This window comes from Beta vulgaris, chromosome 2 (genome assembly GCF_026745355.1).
Source record: "Beta vulgaris subsp. vulgaris cultivar EL10 chromosome 2, EL10.2, whole genome shotgun sequence".
Lineage (NCBI taxonomy): Eukaryota > Viridiplantae > Streptophyta > Magnoliopsida > Caryophyllales > Amaranthaceae > Beta > Beta vulgaris.
The window spans coordinates 36,808,870-36,836,236 of record NC_079203.1 but is presented as its reverse complement, the minus strand read 5'-3'; the positions used below and the strand labels follow the sequence as shown (position 1 = coordinate 36,836,236).

Below are 27,367 nucleotides of genomic sequence, written 5' to 3'. Positions count from 1 at the left end.
GAAATTGAGAAACCAATATAGGGGTGAGCAGCCCTAAGGCCTTTGCAAGTGATAAAGCCATTAAGCACTTGAGTCCATTGAATTAGGGAAAAACAATCCATACTAAAATCAAAATCAGGACATGAGTTGTAGGTCCAATGCAGATAACAAGCAATATGAAAAGTAAGATATGACAATGGAAGGTGCAACCTCTTTAGGAAGAAAATTTAAAACATAGCACATATGAATAACTGGAGATAGTTGGATAGATTGCCAACTAGGATTTTTTTTTTTTTTTGCAAGACTCCCTAAAAACACGAAGAAGAGCATTAAGGGATGCAAAAACATTCCAGTTTCTTTTGCCAGTATGGAGCACTCGTGTCCAAGTGGGTATAAAGACCTAATTCAAATAATAGTTAAGAGTAATAAAACTATTAGATACAAGACATGTAAGAACAAGTGCAAATGCGACCACATAGAGGACCATGTAATTAAACGTTATAATGCTAAGAGAGAATACATTTATAGCTACTAGACGACTATCGACAAAAACAAGATACATTGAAAATAAAAAATTTAGGCAGCAAGAAAATGTAGGCAAATAATAAGCGAAAAATACAAACATTCCAAAGAAAAAGAAGCTAGGGAGTTTGAAGCACAATGAGTAAAACATGAAAATGAAGATTAGAAGATATATCATGGTTCATGAAGACAATATAGTTAACCTGAAGAGCAAAATAGCTAGACCAGAAGGGATTGTTCAATATTAAAAAAATTACAGAAGGTCTTAAGGTTAGGGTTTAGTTTCATTAAAGGTTCTTGTGTTTTTTCTTTTTTCGTTTTCTCTCTCTAGAAACCTCTAGCATCTTTTGAAGCATTTTCTCTCGCTTATATAAGAACAATTGACATTACATACAAAATGATTAATAGACAAAATACTACTATTATTACATAAAATGCAACTAATACAATAATATTTATTCGTGACATGAACAAGTTTATTCGGAGTTATGACATGACAATTAGGGAGTAACTACTAACTAGGCAATACTCAATTAAGTTAAGCTATAGGCTATAGCTCCAGAAGTTTTGAGTTTGGGTTTGACTAAACCACCCCTCCCGGCGACGCTCTCCTCGTCGACGACAACACAAATCACACTCTTTTCTTACTTCTACTCCAGATATTCAATTTTCCCCTGTATTTCCGCCATTAACGTTCTCTCTCTCCTTCCTTCCTTCTTCTCCAGTAATTCGATACTCAATTAACTTGGCTAAGCTCTTTCGGTACCACAATAATGGCTGCGGGTGGATCCGTCGTACCCCAGCGACTTCACTTTCCGAAACTCCCGCGTCTTTTCGTCTTCATTTTCACTCTTCTACTGGTAATCTCTCTCTCCTCAATTTTGCATCTTCCAATTCAATTCAATTCAATTCAATTTGTTTCATTATTTGTGGTTTCTGTTTGTTAATTTCAATCTTGTGTTACCGTAATTGGATTATGATTGTTGTGTTTGATTTGCATTATATGGAGTATTAGCTGAATTTTACTCGGATGAGAATGGTATTATTAGCATAGGTTAATTTAATTGAACTTGTTGTAGTTTGTTTAGCATAGGGAGGCCACACCAATATGATGAACTGAACTAGTGGATTTGAAAGTGGATTCATTCTTGCTATTCCAGATTCTTTCATGACCTTATTTTGTGCATCTTGATTCTCTTGTTGGGCATTTTTTTGGCTATTCGGCGTATGAAATGGTTTCTGTTAAGCATGGAGGGGAGAGGGGATGTGGAAGCTGCTTCCCTGTATATAAAAATGAACTGCTCTAGCATAGCCTGTAAATGGGTTTTAATAATAGCTTTCCTGTTTTTGAGAATTGTAATATAAAAGCTCAAATGTACACGGTTGACTTCTCTTGTTTCCATGGAAGGAGATCATGAGAATGTTGAAGGAATAGAAGACTTTGAATTTGGCATTTAGTCTAGAAAACCGGATCTAGGATCTTCTGATTGTTGGTTCTTCTTTAGTGAACTGAATACTTCATATTTACGTATCCCCCCACCTCCAAGAATGTGCTACTTACTGATATGGTTGCTGAAAATTAATCTACCCTTGCATGGACTTTGCAATCAACCATTTGCTTCTTGGTCATGTGGTTGTATGTGAGAGGCTAACAGAAGGATATTGTTTCATGCTAGTGGCTTCTTCCTATATTTAAGGAAAAGGTTTTTGATCATTGAAGATCAATGAAAGGTTATCCTGGAGCAAGTATTGTTTGTAGAAGCATTCTGTGCCGAAGTGATTGCTAGCATACAATTTTCTGTTATGTCTACTTTTTACTCACAGAATGATGTAGGAGAAGAAACAGTGTGTAGGAATCCTACGAGGGCTAAACAAATTCATAGGCGATAGAAATCCTTGAAAAAAAAATGCTTGCACACATTTCTTGGCTTATTATTCTCGAGCATGATGGCTCTATTGTATGAATACGTCCAAGTGCAAGGGCATATCCTGTTTGTGTCTCTCAAGAACAAGAACCTTTTATCTATCGAGCTCCCTTTTCCAAATCATTGTATGACTTCATTTGAAATGTTCTCTATCGAGTGAAGGTGGCAGGATGAAATGGAGAAAGCTATGATAACCCATTTGCTATTGGTATATGCAGTTTCCTTTTTCAGTACGACAATGCTTAGGGAGTGTCATTGAAATGCTAACGGCAATCTAAAGACTTTCGAGCTACCACACAGTCATGTGTTCTATGTCTCTAGCACAGGTACTTCTTCCCGGTCACGTACCCGTACCCGATACGAGGCGCTTCCTGTACGGGTACGCATATCCATTCCATTTTTTTTGAAACCTTGCCGTTTTTCTGTCCCCATACCTGAATCCGAACCCGTACCGATACGTCTCTGTGCAACTTAATCAAGGGAGATAAATACACCTTTGAATTTTGATGGTGTGGTACATATTTTTTTTTAAAAATCTTGCCTTCTCAATATTCTGTGTTTTATTCCCTTTTAATTGTCCAGTGGGTGTGGCTAAGATATTGACATCTTGGGAAGGATTAAGTCATTTCATTTGGCAAGGGGTTTTGTAATATGAAGAGGAGAGATCAACTGGTAAGTCAGGATTGTGTCCTCTAGGCTAATTAGCAGGCAGGTTTAGTTCTAAGTGGTCTAAGGTTTGAGATCCAGGTATATGGATCCGACCCTGCTCGGATGTATCACTAATGGAAAATGAGGATCCAGTTGTAGCTAAACAGTCATAATGTGTAAAGGATTGATCCTGTTTTGTTAATTAGAATGAAAAGTGGAGCTTCTGGGGGGGAGGTTGTATTCTTCTTTGTGATTATGGATTGCTTTTGGTTTCTTACAATTTGTGAATTGTGATCATCTGCTGTTCTTACTATATTTTCATGCGTAGTTTGCTCTCCCTTCTTATATTTGCTTTTGGAAATAAAATTCATACGATTATTTGTGTTGATGAAAGTCAACCTTAACAGGCTTGTTTTACTGCCTTTTAACCTTCTTGCTCAGTCGAGCTATGGTTTGACCTCGAACTCCTCACTCTTACAAGTTACGTCATGATATTTTGGAAACAGGTTTTTGCTCCTGGGTTGCATGGATCTCCTACACATCGTAAAAGTAAGATGTCGTCGGTGTTTTCTCTGTTTAATCTAAAAAGGAATAGCAGATTCTGGACTGAGTCTGTCTTGCATGGTGGTAAGTTCACATGGGTATCTGATTTTCATTTTTTGTAAAGCTTATTATTTTCATTTTTGAGAAATATTCTTTGATTTTTTTTGGCATGATATTAATGTTCAGATTTTGATGATTTGGAATCTTCCAGTCCCGGAAAAAGTGGAGCCCTAAACTACTCCAAGGCAGGTAGTTGCTCTTATCAAAGCTTCATGTTTCCTTTTGTTTTGGGTTTTCATCATACGTTGTTTGAGACCCCTGTATAATACTTCTTATATTTTCAACAATATACCCTTTGGGAGTTTATATTCTTAAAGATACACATTTTTCGATGATCATGTCAGCATGACCTTTGTTCATATATTAGTCAAGAATTTGTTTTGTTTTCAATGTTGCTGTTACTGTCTGTTGCAATAGGCTTTTTAAAATTTACGTTCATCCAGTGGGCTTGCTTTCTATTCTTGTGCATTTGCAAACCACAGTATGAACTTGAGGAGGAATATAATCTGGTTGGAAAGGAAATGTACTTCCTCTGTTCCAAATTAGTTGCAGCATGGGGAGAGGCACAAGCTTTAAGGAGTGCACTTGAAGAGGAGAGAGATAGAGAGAAATACAAAGAGGGACCCATGTAATGAGGAGAGAGATAGAGAAAACCCAATACCAGATAAAGGATTGTTGCAACTGATTAGGAGCAGAGGAATAGAATCTTTATAATTAGTGCAACTAGTTCACAGCTCTAGGGTAGAGTAGTTTACCTTGATGTCTTTTGGTGCTACATCATCAGTGTTTTTCCAAGATCATGTTCCATTGATGCAACGTGTGATGGATGCTTGCATTTTTCCAATTTTTTAGAATATTGGCTCCTATACTGATGTCTCTCCATTCATTTCCTATCCATTTGAATGATATTTCTTTTTTTTTTTACTTGGAAACTACAAGCTCGTTGACTATTGTGAATGTTGCTTGCAGTTTTGAAAAGGATTTGCTTATAATAGTGATGGATGGAGTGGGAAAATTTTTCCTTTTAATGTACATGGGGTGAATAGATGTATAGGAGAACCAACATATGTTTAGTGGGTGGGGGTGGTGGATATGGGATTCAAGGGATTTAGGGGGGAGAAACCTTTGGGTATGAGGTCCCGTACCCTCTTTATCTTGATTTAAATTCTAAAATCTTAATTTACCTAACATTGAACCAAAAATCCTTTGGTGTTTTTCCATAGTCCCCAAAATGATATAGACTCTGCTGTAGATGGGGTCCAGGATAAATTTATTGTGGACTCAGACTCACTTTTACATTAGTTGCCGTCTTTGTTGTTAAAGTTTGTGTTAGTGTCTTGAATTACCCTTCTTTGAATGGTCACTTAAACACATAAAAGATGGCCACTTCAAACTTTGAAAGTGTTGCTTATACATAGATGCAAACGAAACTTATTGTAGATTGGGTCCATGCAAGACGGATAGCCAAAAATAAAGGTCATAATTAGCTCCGCTTTTACTAGCAGATGGTTGTTAATACAAATTATCTGTGGCAAAGGGGATGTTTGATTGTTTTCTGTCTTTGGCTCTCCTTAGAAGGAAAAATATTATGAGGCTCTTAGTTTTTTGTTTTTGTTTTTAATCTTTAAACCCTAAAGCGAACGTGAGTCTTTTTATTTGTGGCGAGTTTCTGGCGCTGATGTTTGAGGGGTACTTGATTTAAAACTTTGTTGCAGCGAATATTGCAAACTATCTGAAGCTCCAGGAAATTGATTCTATGCATCTTCCAGTTCCTGTGAATTTCATTTTTATTGGATTTGAAGGCAGAGGAAACCATGGTATCCATCTTCTGATGTTTGAATTTTTACATCTTGTCGACTATGTTATATTTAAGTCAATTGTAAATATGGCCTTTCATGAGTGTCGGTAATTTTTAATTTCAGAATTCACACTGCAACCTGAAGAACTTGAGCGATGGTTCACAAAAATTGATCATATGTTTGAACATACATGGGTGCCACAGATTGAAGAAGTGCTGAATCCATTCCATAAAGTCAATGTTGATAAAGGGAGTCACCATTTTCCTACATTAAGTCATGTAAACTACAAGTAATTTTCTTTTGAACTTTTTTTTTGGGTTTAATACTAAGCTAAGGAGTGTAATAATTTTTACGCAGAATGATCGAGTATTGACTCTGATACATGAAACTAAAACTTGGAACTTTATACATGCAGTTTCTCGGTTCATGCTATACGTATGAATGAAAAGGTTACTTCTGTTTTGGAGCGTGCCATTGCTGTTCTGTCTAGGAAGGATGATGTTTCAAGGTCTTGGTATGTTATGTTATACTTAGTATAATGTTTTATCTTTTTCTCTCATTTAGTGCCTTCTATCTGTGAGGTCTATGCTCCATTAAAATATGGAGTTCAAGTAATTTGAAGAGTGCCAAGCTCTTTTCAGATTGTGTTGGCTATATAATGTTAAACAAAAGCTTTTTTTTTCTTTATTTGAACTTTGGATTAACTGCTTAACTGCTTGTGAGATGAACATAAAAGGCTGTAACTGTAAGGATAAGGCTCTGGAATTTTGGAGTGTGAAATACATACATATGCTTCGTGATGCACATAGGCTCGCTAGAGGATATTAGGTGTGCGCCATCAAACTGCTAATTTGTTCCTAACTTTACACAAGCTTACTGAAACTGAGATTTTAGTGTTGTATTCGATTAAGATAAAGAAAAAAACTAGTATGACAGGGGAAACAGATCAGTTATCTGGTTGCACCTTCTCAAGAGATATTATTCATAAGTTTGCTAAAGTGGACAACTGGTCCTTACACGTTTCTATCACTTTCTTGACTGAATGATCTGGTATTGAGTGGTAGACTAGCTTATAGAAAATGGTGTTAAATTAGACGTGGGAAAATTTTCTTTTCCAGCAGTGGATTATGATTTTTTTTTACTCGATCTGTCCTAGTACTGTTACAAGTTACAACACTTTGCTTTCCTTGCTTCTCAATTTCCTCTATATTTATATCCACTCATTTTTTGTAACAGATCTTACTCCCTCTTTTGGACCTACACTCTTATACATGGAAAAAAATACTTAACTATCTCATTTCACATCTACTTTTCATATTATTATAAACAGCCTATGACTTAACAGTTAACACTCTTAAGTTTCAAAATTCTGTACCCAAGCAACTGTTCCATCTTTCTCCTATATTTAATTCCACTCATTTTCCTATATTTGTAGCCACTCATTTTTTGTAACAATTCTTACTCCCTCTGTTGGACCTACACTCATTTATGGAAATTATACTCAACTATCTCATTTCACATCTTTTAATATTATTAAACAGTCTATGAGTTAAGCGTTAACACTCTTACGTTTCAAAAATCTGTACGCAAGGAAGGAAGTGTTGCAACTTGGAACTCTTTTGGGATATAGTATCTCAGATTCAAAATGTATTTAAAAGTTGTTTTGGATATTAGATTGTGCCCATTTCCCCAGCTGTCTCGTAGCCAATTCATAATGCTCCAGAAAGGATGTCAGCATGGATCTATGTTTAAGTAGAGGTGGCAAACATGTGGTTCGGATTGGTTTCAGGTCAGGTCATATCAAGTTTACTGAATTGGTTTGGGTCAGTTCCATTCCGGTGTCAAGATAGTTTGGGTCAAATGCATTGTGATTGGCTTCAGTATCGGTCGAATTAGAATACAATTTAGATAATATTAGGTGATTCGATCACTGTATTACCAGGTTGGAATAAGAGTTGACATTTGGGTTCCTAAGTTCAAGTTGAAAACAATTCATTAGGATGGCTCCTATACTCTCTTATTGTTGGACATGGGTACGTGTCCAAGTGTCCGACTCGGCTTTTACATGAATATTTTCCATGATTTTACCTATAATGAAGTGTTAAAGTGTCTATATCCATTTTGGAGTATCGAAAATCTGATTGAGGTACTTATGTAAATTGAAGGTCTGAGTTACGTAGGTCATATATATATGTATGTATATATATATATATATATGTATATATATATATATATATATATATATATATATATATATATACATATGTATATATATATATATATATATACATATGTATATATATATATATATATATATATATATCCCAACACACACACATTTCTCTTTAGCTGCAACACTTGTCTTTTCATGGTCTATAACGTACGACATGGCATTAAGCATCACTTAGAGGGAAGTTTACTATGGATATTGATGTTTATTTCAGTTATAGGAGTTGCCTGATGAGAAGACTGCTGGAGTTATGTGTGGGGGGGGGGGGGGGAGAATTGGGATCTTAGTGTATATAAGTAGAGGGATAAGAGTGAAGAAGCGGTCTTAATTATTACGTTCAGCTTTCTTTAGCTGTAACATATGAGAGTTTAAGCCTCTCGAAAGCTTGGAAAATTGAATCAAATTTCTCTGATCAATCATATCTTATTTTCTACTTAGTTTTTTTTAGCAATGGGTATCAAAATGGAACATTTGTTGAGGTTTTGGTTGCTTCGAGCAAGGTTTTGGACAGGGTGGCGACATTGGAGCAGGAGCTCTCTGGATTAAGGGCCTCAGTGAGCCAATAATTTACTGGATCTTGGAGCACTGTTGTGGTTCCACTGGGAGCACCTTTCATGAGCGATGGCTGGAATCTTGTGCAAGTGGAAGGAATGGTGGAGTGTCAAGGAAGCTACATTGAACTTTCAGCTCCATTTGGAAACATTCCAGATTTTAGGAAGAGATTTTCGTGTCAATTCCTCGATGAGCTGAAATATAAGATTTAAAAGGCTTAAGTCAGGGTTCTTGGGGAAAGCGCACTGGATTAGGATATGGAATGAGATTGATTATTTATATCTGATGAATCATTTCTTTTCATTTATATTTTTCTCAATTTATGGTTCGTAGGACTTGGATAATATTTTTACTTGTGTTAGATAAATTATTATTGGAAAGTTACTGATTTGAAAATTGACAGTGAGACAATTCCAACAATATTTTATATGATAATACATTTTTTTCTATATCAGTAAACCTTATTACGCGGCCGATCTGCCATCATCCTATACTTATGTCCCAAGGACCATTAGGGGAAAAAAATGATCAATGCAGGATTTCCAGTTTCCTCATTTAAACACCAAAGACATATTCTTGGATATATAGACAATCTGGGCCCGCTTGATTCTAAATTCACTTCGGTTTGAGCCTCTTCAAACAAGCTTTTCGTGCAAAGGCCTTAGATATAGTTGGAAATAGGGACAGTTGAAGATGAGCTACAAGTCAACGAGACAAGATGAACCCCTTAACCACACTCAGCAACCACAGAAATTTGCAAACAGATAATTGTTTTGAGACATCGGACGCTCGTGGAATCACCTTAAAGTTCACTTTTTAAGGGTGTTTTAAGGAAAATGGAAACTTTAGGACACAAAGACACCCTCTCTAGTAAGAACACTTGTATTAGGGTGTTGGTCAATGGTGAAAGATGGTATACAGTGATACAGTTAATCCGCCTTTCTTATTTTTGTTGTCAAATAGATAGATTATCCGCCTAATGCCTCTTATCAGGCTTCTCTTTGAGGATTGTTTGAGGCTTAGAAGTGCGGTGGCTTAATTTTTAGAATAATGAAAAGGTTATTTGAGCATTATTCTCACGTGTTAAAGGCTCCTTTTTTTTATATATATATACTTGATTTAACTCCGAGGTCTCATTGACCAACCAGTTTGTACTCTCTTTCTCTGAAAATCCAAGTTTTCCATCACTCTTAGTGTGGGTAACAGGAAGCCCTTAACAAGAAAACTCTCAGCATGTGCCTCTACAAAAAGCATGTACTACACCAAAAAAGTTATTGTATAAAGGGTCATGTTTATTATAACTCTACTACCTTACAAAAGATAGTGGAACTTTCCCTATTGATCGTCTCAAGATAGTTTATGTTGGGATCTATATGAGGGGCTACCAAACTAGAAGTGAAGGATAGTATGTATAGGTAACACAAATGTTTTAAACTATTGTAATTGAAAGATAAAAATTACCTGTTCAAGACTTGTCCTACTCTATTGGAAATCTAAAGGACATGGACTACAATAATTTTTATCTGCTTCAAGCAATGCCATATTTTTATTTGTTACTCCACTTAATGTGTTTGTTCTTGCCTCTGATGGAAATTATTGTTATTGTCATACAGGGAAAATAAAGATGCTTTGTGGCAAGTGGACTTGGATTTGATGGAAGTGTTTTTTGATAGCCTTATTGAGTATTTGCAACTTGAAAATGCGTATAACATTTTCGTTTTGAATCCAAAGCATAATGCTAACATAACTAGATATGGCTACAGGTTTGTTTTCATACATAGCAACTTTTAATGATGCTTGATCTATGACCATGTCATTCGTCTCCTTCGAATTTAATAAAGCTCATACTGCAGGAGAGGGTTGTCTGAGTCAGAGATAGACTTTTTAAGACAGGTGCTTCTTTCTTTCTCTAAAGAATCTATCTTATACCTTTGAATTACTGTTTCAGTAGTTTCACTGAATTATGTTGTTTAAATGTTGTGGAAAAAAGAATATCATATTTTTGATATTTGCTCTTAATTTTATTGGAGTACAGTCCTCTTTTTGTTGCTGCAAATGCTGTTATTTTCCTAGGATCATTAATATTCTCTGCAAATATAGTTTATTATATGATGATGTAAATGGTGTGATTTATGCAGAATAAGAGCCTGCAAGCTACTTTACTTGAATCAAAAAACACTCCTGAGATTTCTCTTGGTGCGGAAACTTCCTCTCATGCTTTTTCCTCCTATATTTATTCTATGTTTTGACAAGTGCTGTCATGCTCATTAATTGGCTGGTTACGTTTCAGCTATAGAAAAGATTCAGAGACCTCTATATGAAAAGCACCCGATGGCTAAATTTGCATGGACAACAACTGAAGAAACTGATACGGTTTGTGTTCAAGCTTCCGAAATTTTCACATATTTTACATGTTTCTCTTTGTGTTTTTCAGCTAAGAGGCTTTGGTTGATTAATATCTACTCTCTCCGTCCATAAAAGATTGCTCCACTTTCCTATTTGGTTTGTCCCTAAAAGATTGCTCCATTATCTTTTTAGGTGACGTGGTCCACAATCTCTCTCTACTTTTTCTCCTACTCCACTTGCAAAAGCACTGAACTACTTACTCAATACAACTCTTGAAAAAGTAATTAAAAGGAAATGTGGCAAACAGTAAGGGATGAAGGGAGTGTCATTTTTGAGACTCTCCTTTATAGATTATTCACAGTAATATAATTGCAAATTTGGTGTTTCAGCTTTTGATTTCCTTGCAAAATAAATCTGTCATATATGTTAAGAAATGCAAAAGAAAGATGAATCTTTGTTATATGACGGCAATTAAGCGATGTTCATTTAGTAGAAAACCGTAAGATTTTTTCTACTGTAAATTTCTCCTCTAAATCTGCTTGGTTACTTTTTCCATGCGTGTGCGCATTTGTGAAAACTTGTTCATATGTAGGTGTGGGTGTGTGCATTGGTGCATTAGGTTTGTTTCTGTGCCTGAACGTGCGTGTGTGTGTGTGTGGGGGGGGGATACAGGGGGTGCTCTATGCATGTGCATTTTTCATTACACAGAAAGCCTACATATCTGCCATTATCACATGTACGCACTTCTCAAGTGTATGTTTATTCATACGCTTCCCTTATGCTGGAAACTCAAGATTTTTTTGTGCAAGTCTTAGAGACTGAACTGTTGGCAGTTGAATATGATTAGCCTTTCAGTTGTCAACTTGATGTGTTTTTATGCAAACCTGATGGGAGAAGGGGCCAATTGAATGATAAGGTGCTTGGTAGTGGTACACTTTTTTTTTTATGTTTAGTTTCACTGGAATTGTGTTTGCTTGTCTTTGCAGGTTGAGTGGTCCAATAGATGCTCAGAAGCTTTAGATAGTATTGAAAACTTTTATAAAGGAAAGGATACAGATAATATTATTCAGAGCAAAGTTTTGCAGGTAGTTCTTTGCTCATTTTTACATCATGAAAAGGAATGATTTTTGTGTTCTGAAAAGTCATTGGTGAGATATTGTTTCCCTTCTTACTATTGTTGGTCTGAAGGTGTTAAATGGGAAAAATGGAGATGTAAAGCTTGCTTTGCGGAAGGAGCTTAAATCTTGGGATCTCAGCGGCCTTCATACTGAATGTCTAACAGATACATGGATAGGAAAATACAGGTTCTGATCTCATCCCTGTTGCTTCTTGTAGGGTAACTAGTGCAACTTTTCCTTGATCTGTTATAATTTGATTTCAGGTGGGCATTTATTGATCTTAGTGCTGGCCCCTTTACTTGGGGTCCTGCTGTTGGAGGACAAGGTGTTCGCACGGAGGAAACTTTGCCAAATGTAAAAAAAACCATTGGCGCAGTTGCAGGTTCTGCCGTCAGCTCTTCCTGTTCTCCTCCATCTGTGTTATGGACATTAAGTAGCTTGTAATTTGTTTAAATATTGTGTATTTTCATGCTTGTGCTGGCTTGGGTAGATCATAAGTGCATTTTCAGTCATAGGTATAGCATGAGATGTGTGTGACTCTCCTGCAAGGAGTCAGCCTAAATCCCCAGTATTTATCACTTATGCTAGGAGGAAGCCTGAGGCAAAAGCTCTCGCTGTAAATGAGAGTAAGTTGTGCGGTGCTGCTAGATTATAGAGTGAGGTGCAAGGCAGTGAGAATGTAATTATAAGGGCGTGAGAATTGATATGCTATTTGGGATTCATTAAGAAAAGCTGTGGGAGAAATTTTACTGGAGAGTTCCAACTTGTCAAAAGATTACTTATTTTCAATCTATGCTCGTTCACATTTGACATTTAGTCTCGGATATCTGAACTCCGAAGAGTCTTGTTACAACTTACAAGCACTGGATTGTGTATTTTGTTTTTATTCATTGTCGAACACCACAAGAAAAAGTGTACAAGTGATATTGACCCATTTTTAAGAATTATCTTTGGTACTCCCTTCGTTTCTTTTCCTTGTTCCACTAGGTTTGGTGCTCAAATAGAGAGTGAAAATGTAGGAGTATATCGTACGGACAAAATAAGAGAGAGGATGTTCTAATGAAGTATATTAAGACCCCACCACTACTATTCCCCAACCACCACCCTCACCAAAATTTGCCCCTTCACTACCGTCACTTCTCTCCACCATGAACAAAAATCTACTAAATTTCTCCCCAGCACCACTATCATGTTGCCCTAAAATAAATTGCCAGAACACCACCCTAAAATAAAATTGCCAAATCACCACCTACCCCACCATGACCTGTGCAGAATAAATCATTACCAAAAATACCATTACACCAACATCAACACCATTTGACCGACAATCAAAATTCACATCAACACTGCCTAAACCCACATCAACACCCCCTAAACCTAAGATCATATATTGGATGGTGGTGGTCAAAGGAGTAGTGTAGGCGTGAATGCGTGATTTTATTCGCCTACGCAGTGTGAACGTGTATTTGACTACCCATTGTTAAAGTTTTACTGAAAATGTTTTTGAGGTCGCCAACAAGTCTTTAGAGGAAGACTCTTAACCTAATTGGATACTTGGAAAATTTAGAGGACATCTTAGGAAATTATCCAATATAGATTTCTCCGTCATGACTCCATGAATGGTCAATGAACCAAAAATTGAGTTCGGGGATGAAGGTACGAACACGGTCAAGAACCACGTTCGCACATTGCTGGCCTCTACTTAATACGATTCATAGCAAATTTTATGCAAAAGAACAACCTCATAATAATTTTAAGTACCCTAAAAAGATTAGTCTAGGTTTGTTCATTACATACATAAAAGACTACTTTATTAGTAACATGTTATTTAACAATCATATTACCAGGTTGTCCATATTATCTGATTTAAGTATTAGAGCATTTTTTGGTTATTGATTAACAATAATATACAAGGTGATAAATATTGCAATCAAACATAAAATATATTGTTGATGAAAAAGAAATAAAAATATTAGTAGAGAGTTAGTATAATATACAAGACTTACCGTTGCTGGAATATGTTAACAATCTACATCATGAATATAATGTTAGTAACTTCAATAAAATAATAAGAACATAAAGAAATAAAAGAAAGATTTTTAATTTAGTTTGCCCTAAGATATTATACCTCCATCTAGGTCGTTGATTTGCACATATCTTGAATCAAATGTTCCACGAGCCTTAAAAAAAATAGTATGTGTTTACGTCAATTTTTTTTTTGCCTTTTATTACTAATGATGTATTTTAGGCGTTGGTGTCGAGAGCAGTGAGATTAGTTAATGATGATGAATAATGATGTTTGGTGTCATGTGATGTATGGCGTGGTATGCTATGGTATTAAGTGTAAGTATAAGATGATGATGATGATGATCAAATGTGTTTTGAGATATTAGTATAAGTTAAGAGTGTTGCATGGGTTTACGTAGGCGAGAGAATTGGAGTTAAATCGAACAAAAGTGATGATGATGTGTTCGATGATTAGGCGGTGTAGGAGTGTGGTAGGATGGATTAGTTTCATACGTGGGGGTATTGGTGATTTGGAGATGAGAGCATTAGTGAGGGGATTATAAGAGCGCCGCGACGCTGTAGATGAGATTTATATGGAGTATTAAATGGGTTATATAGGTTTAGGTAAAGGTAACCCGAACATAACAAGGTTTCTAAAAGATTTTTTTTATTGAAAATATTTTAAATAAAAGATTTTAGTAAAAGATTTTGAAAAGACTATGGAGAAAGATGGTTTGTTTGATAAAAGATTGTTTTGAGAATATCCTAGATAATTAATAAAACTAACTAATATAACTAATTAACTCTCTTAATTGAGCTGGGCTAGAAAATGGGTTTTATAAATTGGGCTTTCATAAAACAATTTTTAAAGATTTTTGAAGATGGGTTGTTATAAACCTCTTTATAAAATGTTTTATAAAGTAGGCTTAGTAAAACTATTTTAATAAAGGTTTTTGGAAATGGATTAATAAAAAAGGGTTAGAAAATGGATCGGGTTTAAAATATTTTATTTTAGGCCCCTTTGTTATTCTTTCCTCGATCCGGACCAATTAAAGCGGGCTGTTAGTCATCACAGGGTGCTAAATGGGGAGACATGATTATGTGTCTTCAAGTAGCAGTTCCCAGTTGCCACAGAGTTCGAAGGACTTTGGTTCAGGTCTAAGTGTAATTTGAAATTATATTCTTCTATTGCGGTGAAGATGTTACAAGTTCTCTGCAAAAGGAAGAGGAAAGTCCAAAACACTGTTGAACGTGATGGGAAGGAAGAAGATGATGCCGGCTAGGAGGGGGAGGAGGGAAAGGAAATATCAGGAAGTCGCATGAAAGGGGGGGGGGAGTCTCGAAGGAAAGGAGATGATTCACCAAGGAGGGGAGGAGGCGGTCTTTGGGTGAGAGATTTATATAGGGAGGGGTGCGCATATCAGTCGTTAAAGAGGAAGGGTGGAGTAGTATTAGGGGTATACTTATTGGAATTTTGACGTGTGAAGGGAATCTAAGTCTTTTGTGAATGAAAAACTTACCGGAAAATGGAAGGGAAACAGGTAATTTAGAACAGCCCAAAGCTGAAGTAGTGAAAAATAACAAGGGTGTATTACTTTAGAAACATAAAAAATGGAATTTGATGGTTAGTTGACAAAGTAGTAGTAGTTGCAAATCTTGTCCATGACAGCTATATTGATGGTTAGGTTGACAAAGTGGATTATGGAAAAAAATGGTTATATTACATATTCATGCAAGATGAACATGGGATGTTTATAGTACATATTCACATGCTTTTGAGTAATTTTACTCAAAACTTTTTCCAACTTTGTGCTTCAGAGATTTTAGAAGTGGAAGCTGAAGAAAACCTGCAAGATGCAATTCAGGAAAAGTTTGCTGTTTTTGGGGATGTAAGTATATTTTGACTAGAAATTCAAAGTCTAACATTGTTTACTTGTCTGATAACAACTCTGATGTCTGTCTTGTCTTACCTTCATGTTTATGCAATTCCGATGAACATGGAATGTTTATGTTTTGTTTTTGTTCTCCTGTGAAGCCATGCAAGGATAATATTTGTTTACCGGTCCAGTAAAATAAAAAGGAAATATGTGGTTGTTCTTGAGCCCTTAGGCATAAGATCTTCAGTCCACCATGGGGCAGGAATGATCTGCTTTACCTTCCTAATTTCATGTCTAACCTGGATGAAGTTTGGAATTTTGATAATCTTAACAGATCATTTGCTTCAAATATCTGACTGTTTGGAAGATAGTCCTAAAAACCCTTCATTTCATTCATTTCTATTCTATGGTAATGTGAAGCCCTTTCTGAAACCTCTCCTGATAAAAAAGTTGATGACTTGCTGCGGGATGGTTGTCAGGGAACCAACATATGGTCATTGCTAGTGTTGGGAAGTCAGAACTTAGTAAATCATTGTTAGGTACAAAATGATATTTTTGCTTTCGAATATGTTTCCACACAATGAATGTTTCAAAACCTTGCAGAAAGAACATGAGGCTATTGATAACCTTCTAGCAGAAATCGATATCTAGTAGATCATAGTTAGGTATAAAATGATATTTTTGCTTCCGAATGTGCTTTCACAATGAATGTTTCTAAACCTTGCAGAAAGAACATGAGGCTATTGATATCCTTCTGGCAGAAATTGATATCTATGAGCTTTTTTCGTTTAAACATTGCAAAGGAAGGAGAATTAAGCTTGCTCTTTGTGAAGGTAAAAATCTTAGATGCTGAAGCTTTTATTTGTTACTTTTTTTGGCTCAGCCATTGGATTCATTATTTCTGCTTGAGTAGAATAACTTTTTAGTGTAGAAAAATTTGCAAATATCATGACCTTTCATTGATATATACAATTTTGAATCTGATCTTAAAGAACTTGATGAGAGAATGCAAGAAGTGAAGAATGAGCTTCAGTCTATGGAAGGTGATGAATACGATGAAAATCACAAGAGAAAGGCATTGGATGCTTTGAGGCGAATGGAGAGCTGGAATCTATTCAGTGATACCTCTGTGGTATTCTTCTGTACTGATCTTATTATTATTGAAACTTGGGATGCATGTACCAGTCACAGGTGTTTGTTGCTAGTGCTTTTAACCTACTGCTGCTTGTAGATGGAATTTTTTATTTTGTATGATGGAATCATGTACTCAAACATAATGGTGCTTCTCCTGCAGGAGTTTGAAAGTTATACAGTTGCTCGTGATACCTTTCTGTCACACTTAGGTTCTACCTTATGGGGTTCTATGAGACACATTATAGCCCCTTCCGTGGCTGATGGACGATTCCATTTTTATGAGCAAATATCGTATCAGTTATTTTTCGTCACTCAGGAGGTAATGTTTTCTCACCCTTTTCTTTCACCCCTCTTTGTTCCTTTGCCTCTCTCTGTTTATCTCTTGTCCCCCCCTGGTATGTGCATTTGTCAGCATGTGTCTTCATATCTGGTCTTTTGAGTTTGAGCTTTTGCTCCTGTGCAGTTCTCAAATTTTCTATTCTTGATCATACTCCATCTACTTCAGAATATAAGGTGGTCTCATGCTTGAGATAACTTTATTAATTTCTCTCAAATTACTTTAAGTCATACTATACATATTTTTTGTACTTCCTCTGTTTTTTATTAATTGCAACATATGGGTTTGGCTCATTTTCTAAGGAAATGAAAAAGATGGTGGGTAAGGACAAAAATACCCATGTGGGTAGGTAATTGATGAATGTTTTAGTTAGGTTTAGGAAGGGGTAATTCAGTCCATCTGACTAGTTTCTATTACCAAAAAGGGAATTGTTGCAATTAATGTGAAACTACCTAAAGTAGTAATATGTTGCAATTAATGAAGATCTGAGGAAGTAGTATTAAGTTTCAAAAGGATCCGCATAATTATACTAATTTATACTTCCTTTTTTTTATTATTTGCAACATTGAATTGTGGCGCAAGTATTTTGGAAAGGAGAGAGATATAAGAGATAAAATAAAGGACCTCTTGTGGTAGGAGAGAGAAAGTGAGATACATTGCCAAAAATGTCAATTGTGTAAGGAATGTGCAACTTCCTGAAATGGGAAGCGTTGCAAGTAAAAAAGACGGAGGAAGTATTGTTTATAATTCTATTTTGATAGAGTTTGATTTGACCGTAAAAGTTTGATCAAAGAGTGTAGGCGCCTTAATTTTCAAAATAGAGCAAAATTTTCTCTAGTCACATTTGCTTATGATCATCTATTATATTAACTTCAACATGGAAATCTTTTTTCCCCTCCCAACATGATCATTGTACAGTAGCTCATACTCATGTTTTTTATATTTGTTGGGCCAACCCAGAACCACTGAAAATAATGCTAGTTCTTCTGTTGCAGAAAGTCAGACATGTTAAGCATTTGCCTGTGGATCTAAAGGCTCTAATGGAGGGGCTGTCGTCTTTGTTGCTACCTTCTCAAAAAGTAATGTTCAGTCAGCACATGTAAGTATATGTGCTACTCCCTCCATAAGTTCTCATTGTTTCCCTTTTGTGATGTCCCACATTAGTACATTACCTGTCAATTATACATCTATGGCAGTTTTGGTGGTTAGCTGTAAGCTTGAAACTAAAGGAAGTGGTAGATTACATAACAGATGATGTTGCCTTTGATATTTACTTTCCTTTAACATGAGAAGTATTAAAGGAAGGAGTGGGATTTTCTTTGTTGTCTCAATCCATGAGCATTGTTTGATGTAAGCAAATCAATGTTGGAAAAGCTGACCTGCCACAAAGTCAAGATTGTTTTTTGACTGGATGGAGCAGTATTCCCCATGATCAATTGGGACCATTTGCAATAAATAATCTGCTATTCACTTCTGCAAGAACGAAAGGAGCAACAAGGAATCTTAGGGATAAGTAGTCTTTTATAGGGAGCTAGTTATTGAAAGATAATCATGTGTTTTGGTGGAAGTTTGTTGGGACTGGAGTAGTAAGCAAGTAAAGGGGAACTGATGTAATTAATCGTAGGTTACTTAGAGGGAACGGGTATTCAGAAAAAGTAGATGAATTGTCTTCATAGTCCTTACCTCTCGAAAGTTTCCGTTTCTAATACAACTACTATCTTGGTCCTAGTTTTTTTTAGTTGCATTTATATTTTGATAATATACCTCTGCTATGAATTAGTGTAGAGCATAAAATACAAACAAGATTCAGCAAAGATGAGGGGAAGAAAGGGATAGCTTTCGTATTAGAGTGATCAAGTAATCAAGCTAATACACCTGCTCAACATTCGAGAGGTTGAGTGCTCTCCTAGTCGTGACTTTCTTTTTCTATTTTCTGGATGCTTCTCACACTTTCTACAGTACCCCTTATATTACAACAGCACATTCAGTACAAAACAGAATTACTAAGAAAAAACAAACTTGCCCCTTCTAGAAGATGGTCAGATATTTCCAGTACTAAGATGATTATTCCCCAGCTCAGCTTCTCGTTCCCCTTCTTGGCCTTGTTTTTTCTCTTGTAAGTCAATAGTACAGGTGGCCTAGGGTGAGCCCTAGCAACCTCTTTCTCGTTGATCCGTAACACCAGTTATTAAGCATTTACTTTTGTCCCTTTTTTATGACTAAAAGATGAATACACAGATTTAGGCTCCGGTGGTGTGTGTACATGCTGTGATTTGGGCTAGGGAAAGGCAGGCTGTTTCCGGTGGTAAATAAATAATTGCTAGCATAAAGCTTCATGGTCACTGGTGCAGCGCTATTAGCTGTTCCTTTTTTAAACTAGTGTCTCCTGGAATATGGTAGTGTGTACCAGTGTTATTCCGACACCTTCATTTACCTCGAAAACGGGGTGTCGTGTCGTGTCCGACCCGACACTTTACTTGAATACTTCATTTTAAACTAAAAACTTGAGTTTTTTCTTAAAAAAAGCCGAGTCGGACACTTGGACACCCGTATCCGAGTAGACACTCAATCTGTGTCTGAGTAACACAGGTGTGTACGTAGAACAGCTTTGTGAACATGATATCTTAAGTTCTGTTTTACTAGTGCATAAGTGTATTACTTTACCCGTACCAATTAATATGTTCCTGATCATGGTCATGGGGGTGGGGGATTAGCAAATCAGGTAACACGTATCAACTGCAGCGTCCGGACATTTATATCCACGTTTTTAGGTTGTGTTAAGCGAAAAACTCACTAGATCTACTCTCTAGAAGACAAAAGCATGCATTGCTAGATGTGTGTATGTTTGCTGAAATGAGAGCAAAATCTAATTTAGGTTCTGTTCTCTTCAACTTATTTTTGTTATCTTAACCTATTTTTTCTTAACTTAATTTGTCTTTGCTGAACTTAACTTATTTTTGTTGAACTTAACTTCACTGAACTTATTTTTGCTGAACGTAACTTATTTTTGGTGAAACTTAAAGTAGATATTTGTTGAAATAAACTTATTTTTACTGAGTTCAACTTATTTTTACCGAACTTATTTTTGTTGAACATATTTTTACCGAACTTATTTTTGTTGATCTTAATTCTTAACTTATTATTTCTGAACTAAACTTATTTTTACTCAAACTTATTTTAATAAGCTGAGAGAACATAGCCTTAGTATCCCTTACTGAGGTACTTCGAGTTAAATATGACCATGTTTGCTAATACCCTTGCTTTGGCTACCGCTCCACTCTTATAATTGCATTAGTATCTATGAGCTCTGGAACTTAATGGCTCCAATAATAGTTGACAATAGATGATATGGAGGCTTAATGAAGTTTATAAGACCCATAAATTTAAAGTTGTCAGCTTTATGGGATGGAGTAATAAATTGTATGAATTTGCTATTTTCAAAGGCATCTTAATGTGCTCATGTATAAAATTGTAAATTAAGTTGCATATAACTATTGCTCCGATTAGTCAGTTGACCTTTCACTTTCTAAGAAAGGGGTGAGTGTGACTCGTTATATGTGCAAAAGTTATGTCTGGTTTTGTCAATGCTGTCATAATGTCATGATGATTTAATTGGCTTGGAAGCTGAGCAGGTACATGATAATAGACTATTTGACTAGTGTGTTTGTGGTGCCTGTAGGTTGCCGCTTTCAGATGATCCTGCTCTGGCTATGGCTTTCTCTGTGGCTCGCCGGGCTGCTACTGTGCCAATGTTATTTGTCAATGGAACCTATCGAAAAATTGTCTCCAACTATCTCGATTCCTCCATTCTTCAACATCAATTGCAGAGGATCAATGATCATAATTCCCTAAAAGGTGATTTCAAACATGCACCCTCTGCTTTCAGTTATGCACCCCAAAAGGATCAACTATCTTGAATGTTAGTGGAGAATGATTTGTTGAACATGCTATCTTCCAGAGATCAGAGCTACTCATGTACCATTAGTATTTTGCCTTTTTGTTTTTTATAAAATACATAACTAAAATATACTGTTTTGAAGCACCCTCTGCTTTCAGAGCTCTGGTTATGCTTGTGATCATTATTGGGATACACACCTATTACGAACTCATTAGAATTAATGCCACCGAGTTATAAATAATTGGTGCTCATAAGTTCTTTGATAAATGACTTATGTCAGCTGTAGCAATTATGCTTTGCCATTTAAAATTTATTTCATCGCAATATAGACAAAATAATCCTTGCCTACTTGGGATGCGAAACCTCAATCTTAAAATGCATGTTTTGTTCACGCAGGAATGCATGCTAATAGCAGGTTGACATTGGAGGTTCCCGTTTTCTGGTTCATCCAGAGCGACCCATTGCTAGTTGACAAATATTATCAGGCAAAAGCACTTTCTGATATGATCATTGTTGTTCAGTCAGAAACGTCTTCTTGGGATAGTCATTTGCAGTGCAATGGGAATTCAATACTCTGGGATTTAAGGTAAACATCTTAGGTTTTGGTTCCAAGTTTTCTTCTTTAGCCTTAAGATCCTTCCTTTTCCTTACAAATTTAAGGACTTCTTAAAAGATAAAGGGTCAAGTTCAAACATAACTGTCTATTGGAAAGGAAGACGTAACTTGACCAGGAAACTTATAATGGTTGCTCAGCTTCCAGCCTTGGATTGTGAATAGGGAACTTACTCCCCTTCTTACCATTGCTGTCAGGACTCAAAGCCTCTCATGGATCATGGAGTTACTCAAGATTGAACTGTAGGATTGGATCATAGAATTGCTGAATCCTACATAATTTTTTTGAATTTCAGGACTACTAATAAACTCACTCTATAGCTTTCTATGTCAAGTTTTGTGAAGTTAGTTAACTACTTATTGCCTGGTTGTCAGATTGTAATCTTGGTCAAGGATGATATCGCATTTGAATCACTTAGATAATATAACATTTTAAAAGGCTAACATAAACAAATAAGTTGTACTGGTCTGTAGTCTCAATTAGTAAGTACTCTTGAAGTATATACATGTGTAATTAATTAGCGATAATTTCTTTGGTGAGTCAAATAATTTAGTTTACCACGTAGGATCGGGTCATTGGCTTGGAGGATCATATAATTGTGTTAAGCCATATGTTAGAGCAATCAGGATAGGGATTTATTTATTTACTTTTAGACTGTTGTAGAATCATGAGAACTGAGACTTCAGCAATCGTAGGTGCTGCAATACACTTTTACTTCTGTAGAACTAACAGACCCAGAAGTATCATTTTGCAGTTACGGTACTAGAAGATCAATTTTAAAGTGGCAATATCCTCTTTCTTATAACTTCAGTTTTAAAATTATGACTTGGATCAGTATTTCAACTTGGTAGCATGGGCCTTGAGATTGAGGAGGATATAAACAATCTTGTTACGTCTATCACATGCTGTGGTGCTGCCCTTTATTCACTATCTAGTATCTACCATCTATTTTCTCTTCATTATTTCAGGAGGCCCATAAAAGCTGCAATTGCTGCTTCATCTGAACATCTAGCTGGTTTGCTTCCTCTTCATCTTGGCTATAGTCATGCTCATGAAACTGCTACTGAGGTATGCAGCTGCTTATTTTAATCATTGTATCTCGCTGTCATTCTCTGCCTATATGGTCTTTCATTTAAAACAGTTAAAGCTTGATTGAAGTAAGTGTTAAGTCACTCAGCAATACAGTAGCAGAGCCTATTATATTGTTGTCCAAGTGATATTACTTCCATATAGTAGTATAATTATTCAGTAAATAAACTGGATATTTGGGCACTATAATAAAACAAGATGAAGATGATTTTTGATTGATAAAATGGAAATTACAGAAAACAAAGATAGATTGCCAAGTATTCAAGTGACTTGACACACTCCCAAAGGCCAAAGCTAACCACTAAAATTAACTCTCAAATATATTCTTCAATGATCCCCTCTCCCCAATCTCCTATATTTATAGTCTACTTGCCTTACTCCCCAAGCTAACGTAATAACTAGTGTTTATTACCAAAAGTGCCCCAGCCCCCTAGGCTAGTCTATTACAGCTCCATTGATTTTCCCTTCCAATGGTCATCAGGCACTCTTGTTTCTTCAATCTTGGGAGGCCTCGACTCTGTTGACCTTGCTTCCTTATAGGCTTGTGGAACTCTTTCCAGCTTCAATCTACTGCAACATATTAGTTTTAATCTTTCTTCATAAGGGGAACCTTTAAAATAAACAATGGTACCTGGTAAAGATGTGTTGAGGTGCAGATTAAAAGAATTAAGAATGATTCTTTTGGATTAGAGTTTGCTGACATTGGCCTTCTTGTAAAAGTAATGCCAATAAGAGACTCATGAGTAAGCTACATTGGAACTTTTCTGTGGTGAAAATATTTTAATACGTTTTGCTGATGACCAATCTGTTATTTTTGGTGACTTTTTTTCACAATCTCTATTCTTTTAGTAAATTGAATTTGTTCATTTAGCTGTGTCTTTTGTGTATAGGAGTGGATGTGGTCAGTGGGCTGCAATCCTCTATCAATCACCTCTCAGGGATGGAGGATCTCTCAATTTCACTCAGATACCATCGCTCGGAGCTACATAATCACAAGTCTTGAAGAATCTATCCAGCTTGTGAACGCGGCTATTCACCGTCTGGTCATGGAGCCCACAAGTATCCTTAGTTTTTCTAAAGTTCTGTCCACTTTTCACCATCCTTTGTGGCTTTCAGAGGAAATGTTCTATGAATTTGGCATCAGGATAAAGTTTTCATTGAATGCTATCCTCAGTGCAAAGATAGCATTACACCCCCCCCCCCCCCCACTATGATAGAACATTATTCGGGATGAGGCAGAAAGAGTATAGTACAGGATTTGGTGTGGTTTCTTGTTCCCAAGTTAAAACTGAAGCAAACCTTCTGCAGCAGCATAGTTTCTATGCTAGAGTTCATGAATCCCTGTCTTGGAACCAAACTTTTGAATTAGGTTTATTAAGATTTAGGAGGCGTTTGTTTGGAAGAGGGAAAGGGAAAGGAATCAAGTAAAGGTCAGGAAAGGAACCCCAAACCCCTCAATTTACCCATGTGTTTGGTTAGACAAGGGAAAGGGTTTCAAAAGTTGACCCTTTACCTCCCTCCCTCCCTCACTTACGCCGGCACCGGCGTCGACCACGCGACTGGTGGCATCTCTTTTCCCTCCTTCCCGACAACCCGGTGAAAGATTTCAACTGATATTTCTATCTGGTGTGGGTTTTTGGTTGGTAAAGGTGGTGGTTTCGGCGGGTGGGGTGGGGTTTCGGCTGGTAAAGGTGGGGTTTTCGAGGTGTTGGGTGGGGTTTCGGCGGGTGGGGTTTTGAAGGGTTGGGCTAGGGTTTCGGCGGGTCGGGTGGGGTTTTCGAGGGCTGGGGTGGGGTTTCAGCGGATGGGTGGAGTTTTCGAGAGCTGGGGTGGGGATTCAGCGGGTGGGGTGGGGATTTTGAGGGCTGGTGTGGGGTTTCGGCGGGTGGGGTGGGGTAAATGTGGTGCTTTGGAGTTTCAAGGGCTGGTTGTGTCGGGGGTTGGGGGGGGGGGTGGGGTTGCACCGTTGCAGGGGGTTGGCGACTCAGATGCATGGTGTGGAGTGGGGTCAGTAGGTCAGCCTGATGGTGGTGGTGTGGTGGTCAGTTGTGTAATGGTGTAGAGGGATTTGGGGGAATCCAAAACCTTGGGGGAGGGCGGGCTGGGTAATGGATCTAAGGGGAAGGGGGTAATTCTAAACTGAATAATGGGTAAAGGGAAAAGAAAAAACCACCAACCAAACATCAAGTAAGGGGAACATAAGTTTGGAAACCCTTTCCCTTTCTTCACACCCCTCAACCAAACGCCCCCTTAGTGATTATGTACCTGACTTATGGTGACTTCCCATTTTTTAGGCAAATATAGATGGAAGTTAAATCACAAAAGCTAAGATTATGATTTCTAGATTGATATGTTGTCCATCCTAAAACAATACGCAGCATTTCTGTTCTCGATTGAATCATTTATAATGGCTTGAGCTAAGATGTAAGGTCTTTGAGGCATTATTAATTTCTTTTTCTTGGCAACATTTTCCATTTTAGGAAGTCGCGTATTACTTGCAACATTGACATTTTGGCAATATATTCTATGTCTCTCTCGTTTAAACATAGTGTCCCTTATTTATCTCTTTCTACCTCTCTCCCTGAAGTCTTGTGTCATGCTCCAATGTTTCAAATAATAAGAGGATGTATTGAATGTTCTATTGATCCAATCCAATCTAGGCAAGTCCCAATAGTAACTCCTGGCACATATATAGGATCTCTGTGACTCTGTTTCTTATGATCTTCAAGTATTTGATAGCCAATGACTGCCTTTTCTCGTCTTATATGTGCTTCGTGGTTCAGTTTGATATCTTTGCACTTTGCATTTAGTCTGAGCAGCTTTGTGTCTCTATGAAAATTGTAGTGAGGCAAACTAGATATGTTAGAGCCTTGGATGTACTATCAATTATGTTGACCACTTGGGCTGATTTGTTTACTAATTAGTAAGATAGAGAGGCTTGGATGTTCAACTCTTTGGTTGACTTGGGGAACTGCAACGAATTTGTTACTTGAGGATCCTTTTAGTCCTTTCTATATAATCTATCTTGGTGTAAACTTGACTACAACCAGCTCAAAATTCATTCAAGCTTTTTCAGTTCCAGGAGCGTGAACTAGTGAACAAGTATAATTTTGTTGTTGGCCTGTGGAGAAGAGTGAGTTGCTGCATTATCTCTTTGTATCATTATTTGGCTTTAAAAACTGGAGCCTGTGCTGACCAAATATTATTTCAGATTGCTACTGTTACTGGAGAGTTGCGTTACATCGATGCTTTAAAGCTTCTGTACACCCTGGATGATGCATCAAGAGGGTAAGGCATAACTGAGAAATTGATTGTTGGAAGCGAATTGTGTATAATGTGAATGGATAGTGTGCATGTGTACTGTCTTGACTAAGTTCAATTCTAGACAAAAATTAGATTTAGTTTCAAGCACAGATTTTTTAACAATATTACCCTAAATCTCATAAAATTTACTCCTTGGCCATATGTTGCTGAAAATATCATCCCATATTCCATAACTAGATCACCTTAGTCTTACCTTACAACCATCTTTATGTAAGATCTGTAACTTTGAAATCAAACGCTATATGGTCTATAATGTTCTGGCAAATTTCTGTGTTATGCACGATTTATCCATCTGCTTTCCTTATTATTTTCTGGTGTTTGATCTGTCTGTTCAGTTAGAGTTAAGTGACGTGTTGTTTGCTAGTAGTAGAATGACATGTTGACTCTCTGATGAAGCTCCTGTGGAAGATAATAATAAAAAAAAATTATTGATTCAAACTGTATCTCTTCATGAGTGGAACCTCAATACTCTTCTCATATGCACTTATATCAATCGGCATACAAGTCAAGCTTATAGTTCCCCATTGGACTTGAAATCAGTTTTGTTCTTCCTTTTAGTACAGCACCCCGCCTCCAGCTTTTTTTTGGCTCTTTTAATGAGGCATGGTTAGTGAACTTAGATGCTTATCAAACCTGTGCAACTTGATTTTCTCCAAGTGCAGAAACATTGCCCCTTTACTGCCTAGAATGCGGTTAAATGATCCATCAGTGCAATACTTGTGACTCTGCTGTATGCTTGGTTGGTCATTGGTAATTCGCCAGCTTTCTTTCTCTCTTTGAATATATGAAATAGATGTTGCCAAGGTCCGGAAGTTCCATGTTTTCCTCTGTTCACTGTGCTTCTGATGTTAACTTGCTATGTCACCCATTTCTGATCATGTCAACTTTTACTTTCACCAAGTCGGTGCATTTTGATTGCAAGCTAGAATCTGCTCTTTTATTTCGAGGTGTTGATAGCTTTCATGGTTTACTGTACAATGATGTTCTATCTCTTGTTTGTTTGGTAAGGATAATTGAGGCTTACTTTCGTTCTTGTAGTTTTTCGGCGAGAGTGAATTCAACTATAGCACTCCTTCATCCACTCCACTGCACAAGAGACAGGAAGGTGGAAGTGGAGTTTGATATGACAACTATTCCAGCTTTCTTGGTTGTCTTCCTTATTCTTTGGCTGGTTCTAAAACCAAAGCGAGCAAAGCCCAAGATTAACTGATGTAGCATAAAGAATGTATCTGTGGCAGTTTTAGAGACTGAATTTTGTAAAGCGGCGAATGCAATGATGAATTGTTTATAAAGAATGTTTCTAGAGCCATTTCTCTCTGAATTAGCATATATAGGCTATAGCAGCTCCGTTGCGATTTTTTGTCTA

The 27,367-nt window shown here is 36.8% G+C and overlaps 1 protein-coding gene across 3 annotated transcripts; it reads left to right on the top strand.

The window, feature by feature from the left end:
- Positions 1-1,034: 1,034 nt before the first annotated feature.
- On the top strand, positions 1,035-27,367 carry LOC104886808 (hypothetical protein). Of its 3 annotated transcripts, XM_048638983.2 has the most exons (26): positions 1,035-1,361; positions 3,581-3,701; positions 3,804-3,866; positions 5,393-5,494; positions 5,600-5,765; positions 5,892-5,990; positions 9,872-10,021; positions 10,112-10,151; positions 10,397-10,454; positions 10,549-10,631; positions 11,591-11,689; positions 11,793-11,908; positions 11,986-12,104; positions 15,548-15,618; positions 16,334-16,439; positions 16,599-16,738; positions 16,901-17,059; positions 18,073-18,176; positions 20,757-20,932; positions 21,372-21,561; positions 22,557-22,656; positions 23,568-23,736; positions 25,728-25,810; positions 25,889-25,965; positions 26,664-26,751; positions 27,040-27,177. In XM_048638983.2, exons 1-25 carry the CDS (start codon positions 1,275-1,277, stop codon positions 26,722-26,724), a joined length of 2,739 nt encoding a protein of 912 aa, XP_048494940.1. In that variant the 5' UTR covers positions 1,035-1,274; the 3' UTR covers positions 26,725-26,751; positions 27,040-27,177. The 3 variants fall into 3 exon arrangements, with proteins under 3 accessions (XP_048494940.1, XP_010669632.1, XP_019103401.1); XM_010671330.4 differs by lacking the exon at positions 26,664-26,751 and having other exon boundaries at positions 1,037-1,361; positions 27,040-27,367; XM_019247856.3 differs by lacking the exons at positions 1,035-1,361; positions 26,664-26,751 and having other exon boundaries at positions 3,638-3,701; positions 3,804-3,862; positions 27,040-27,367.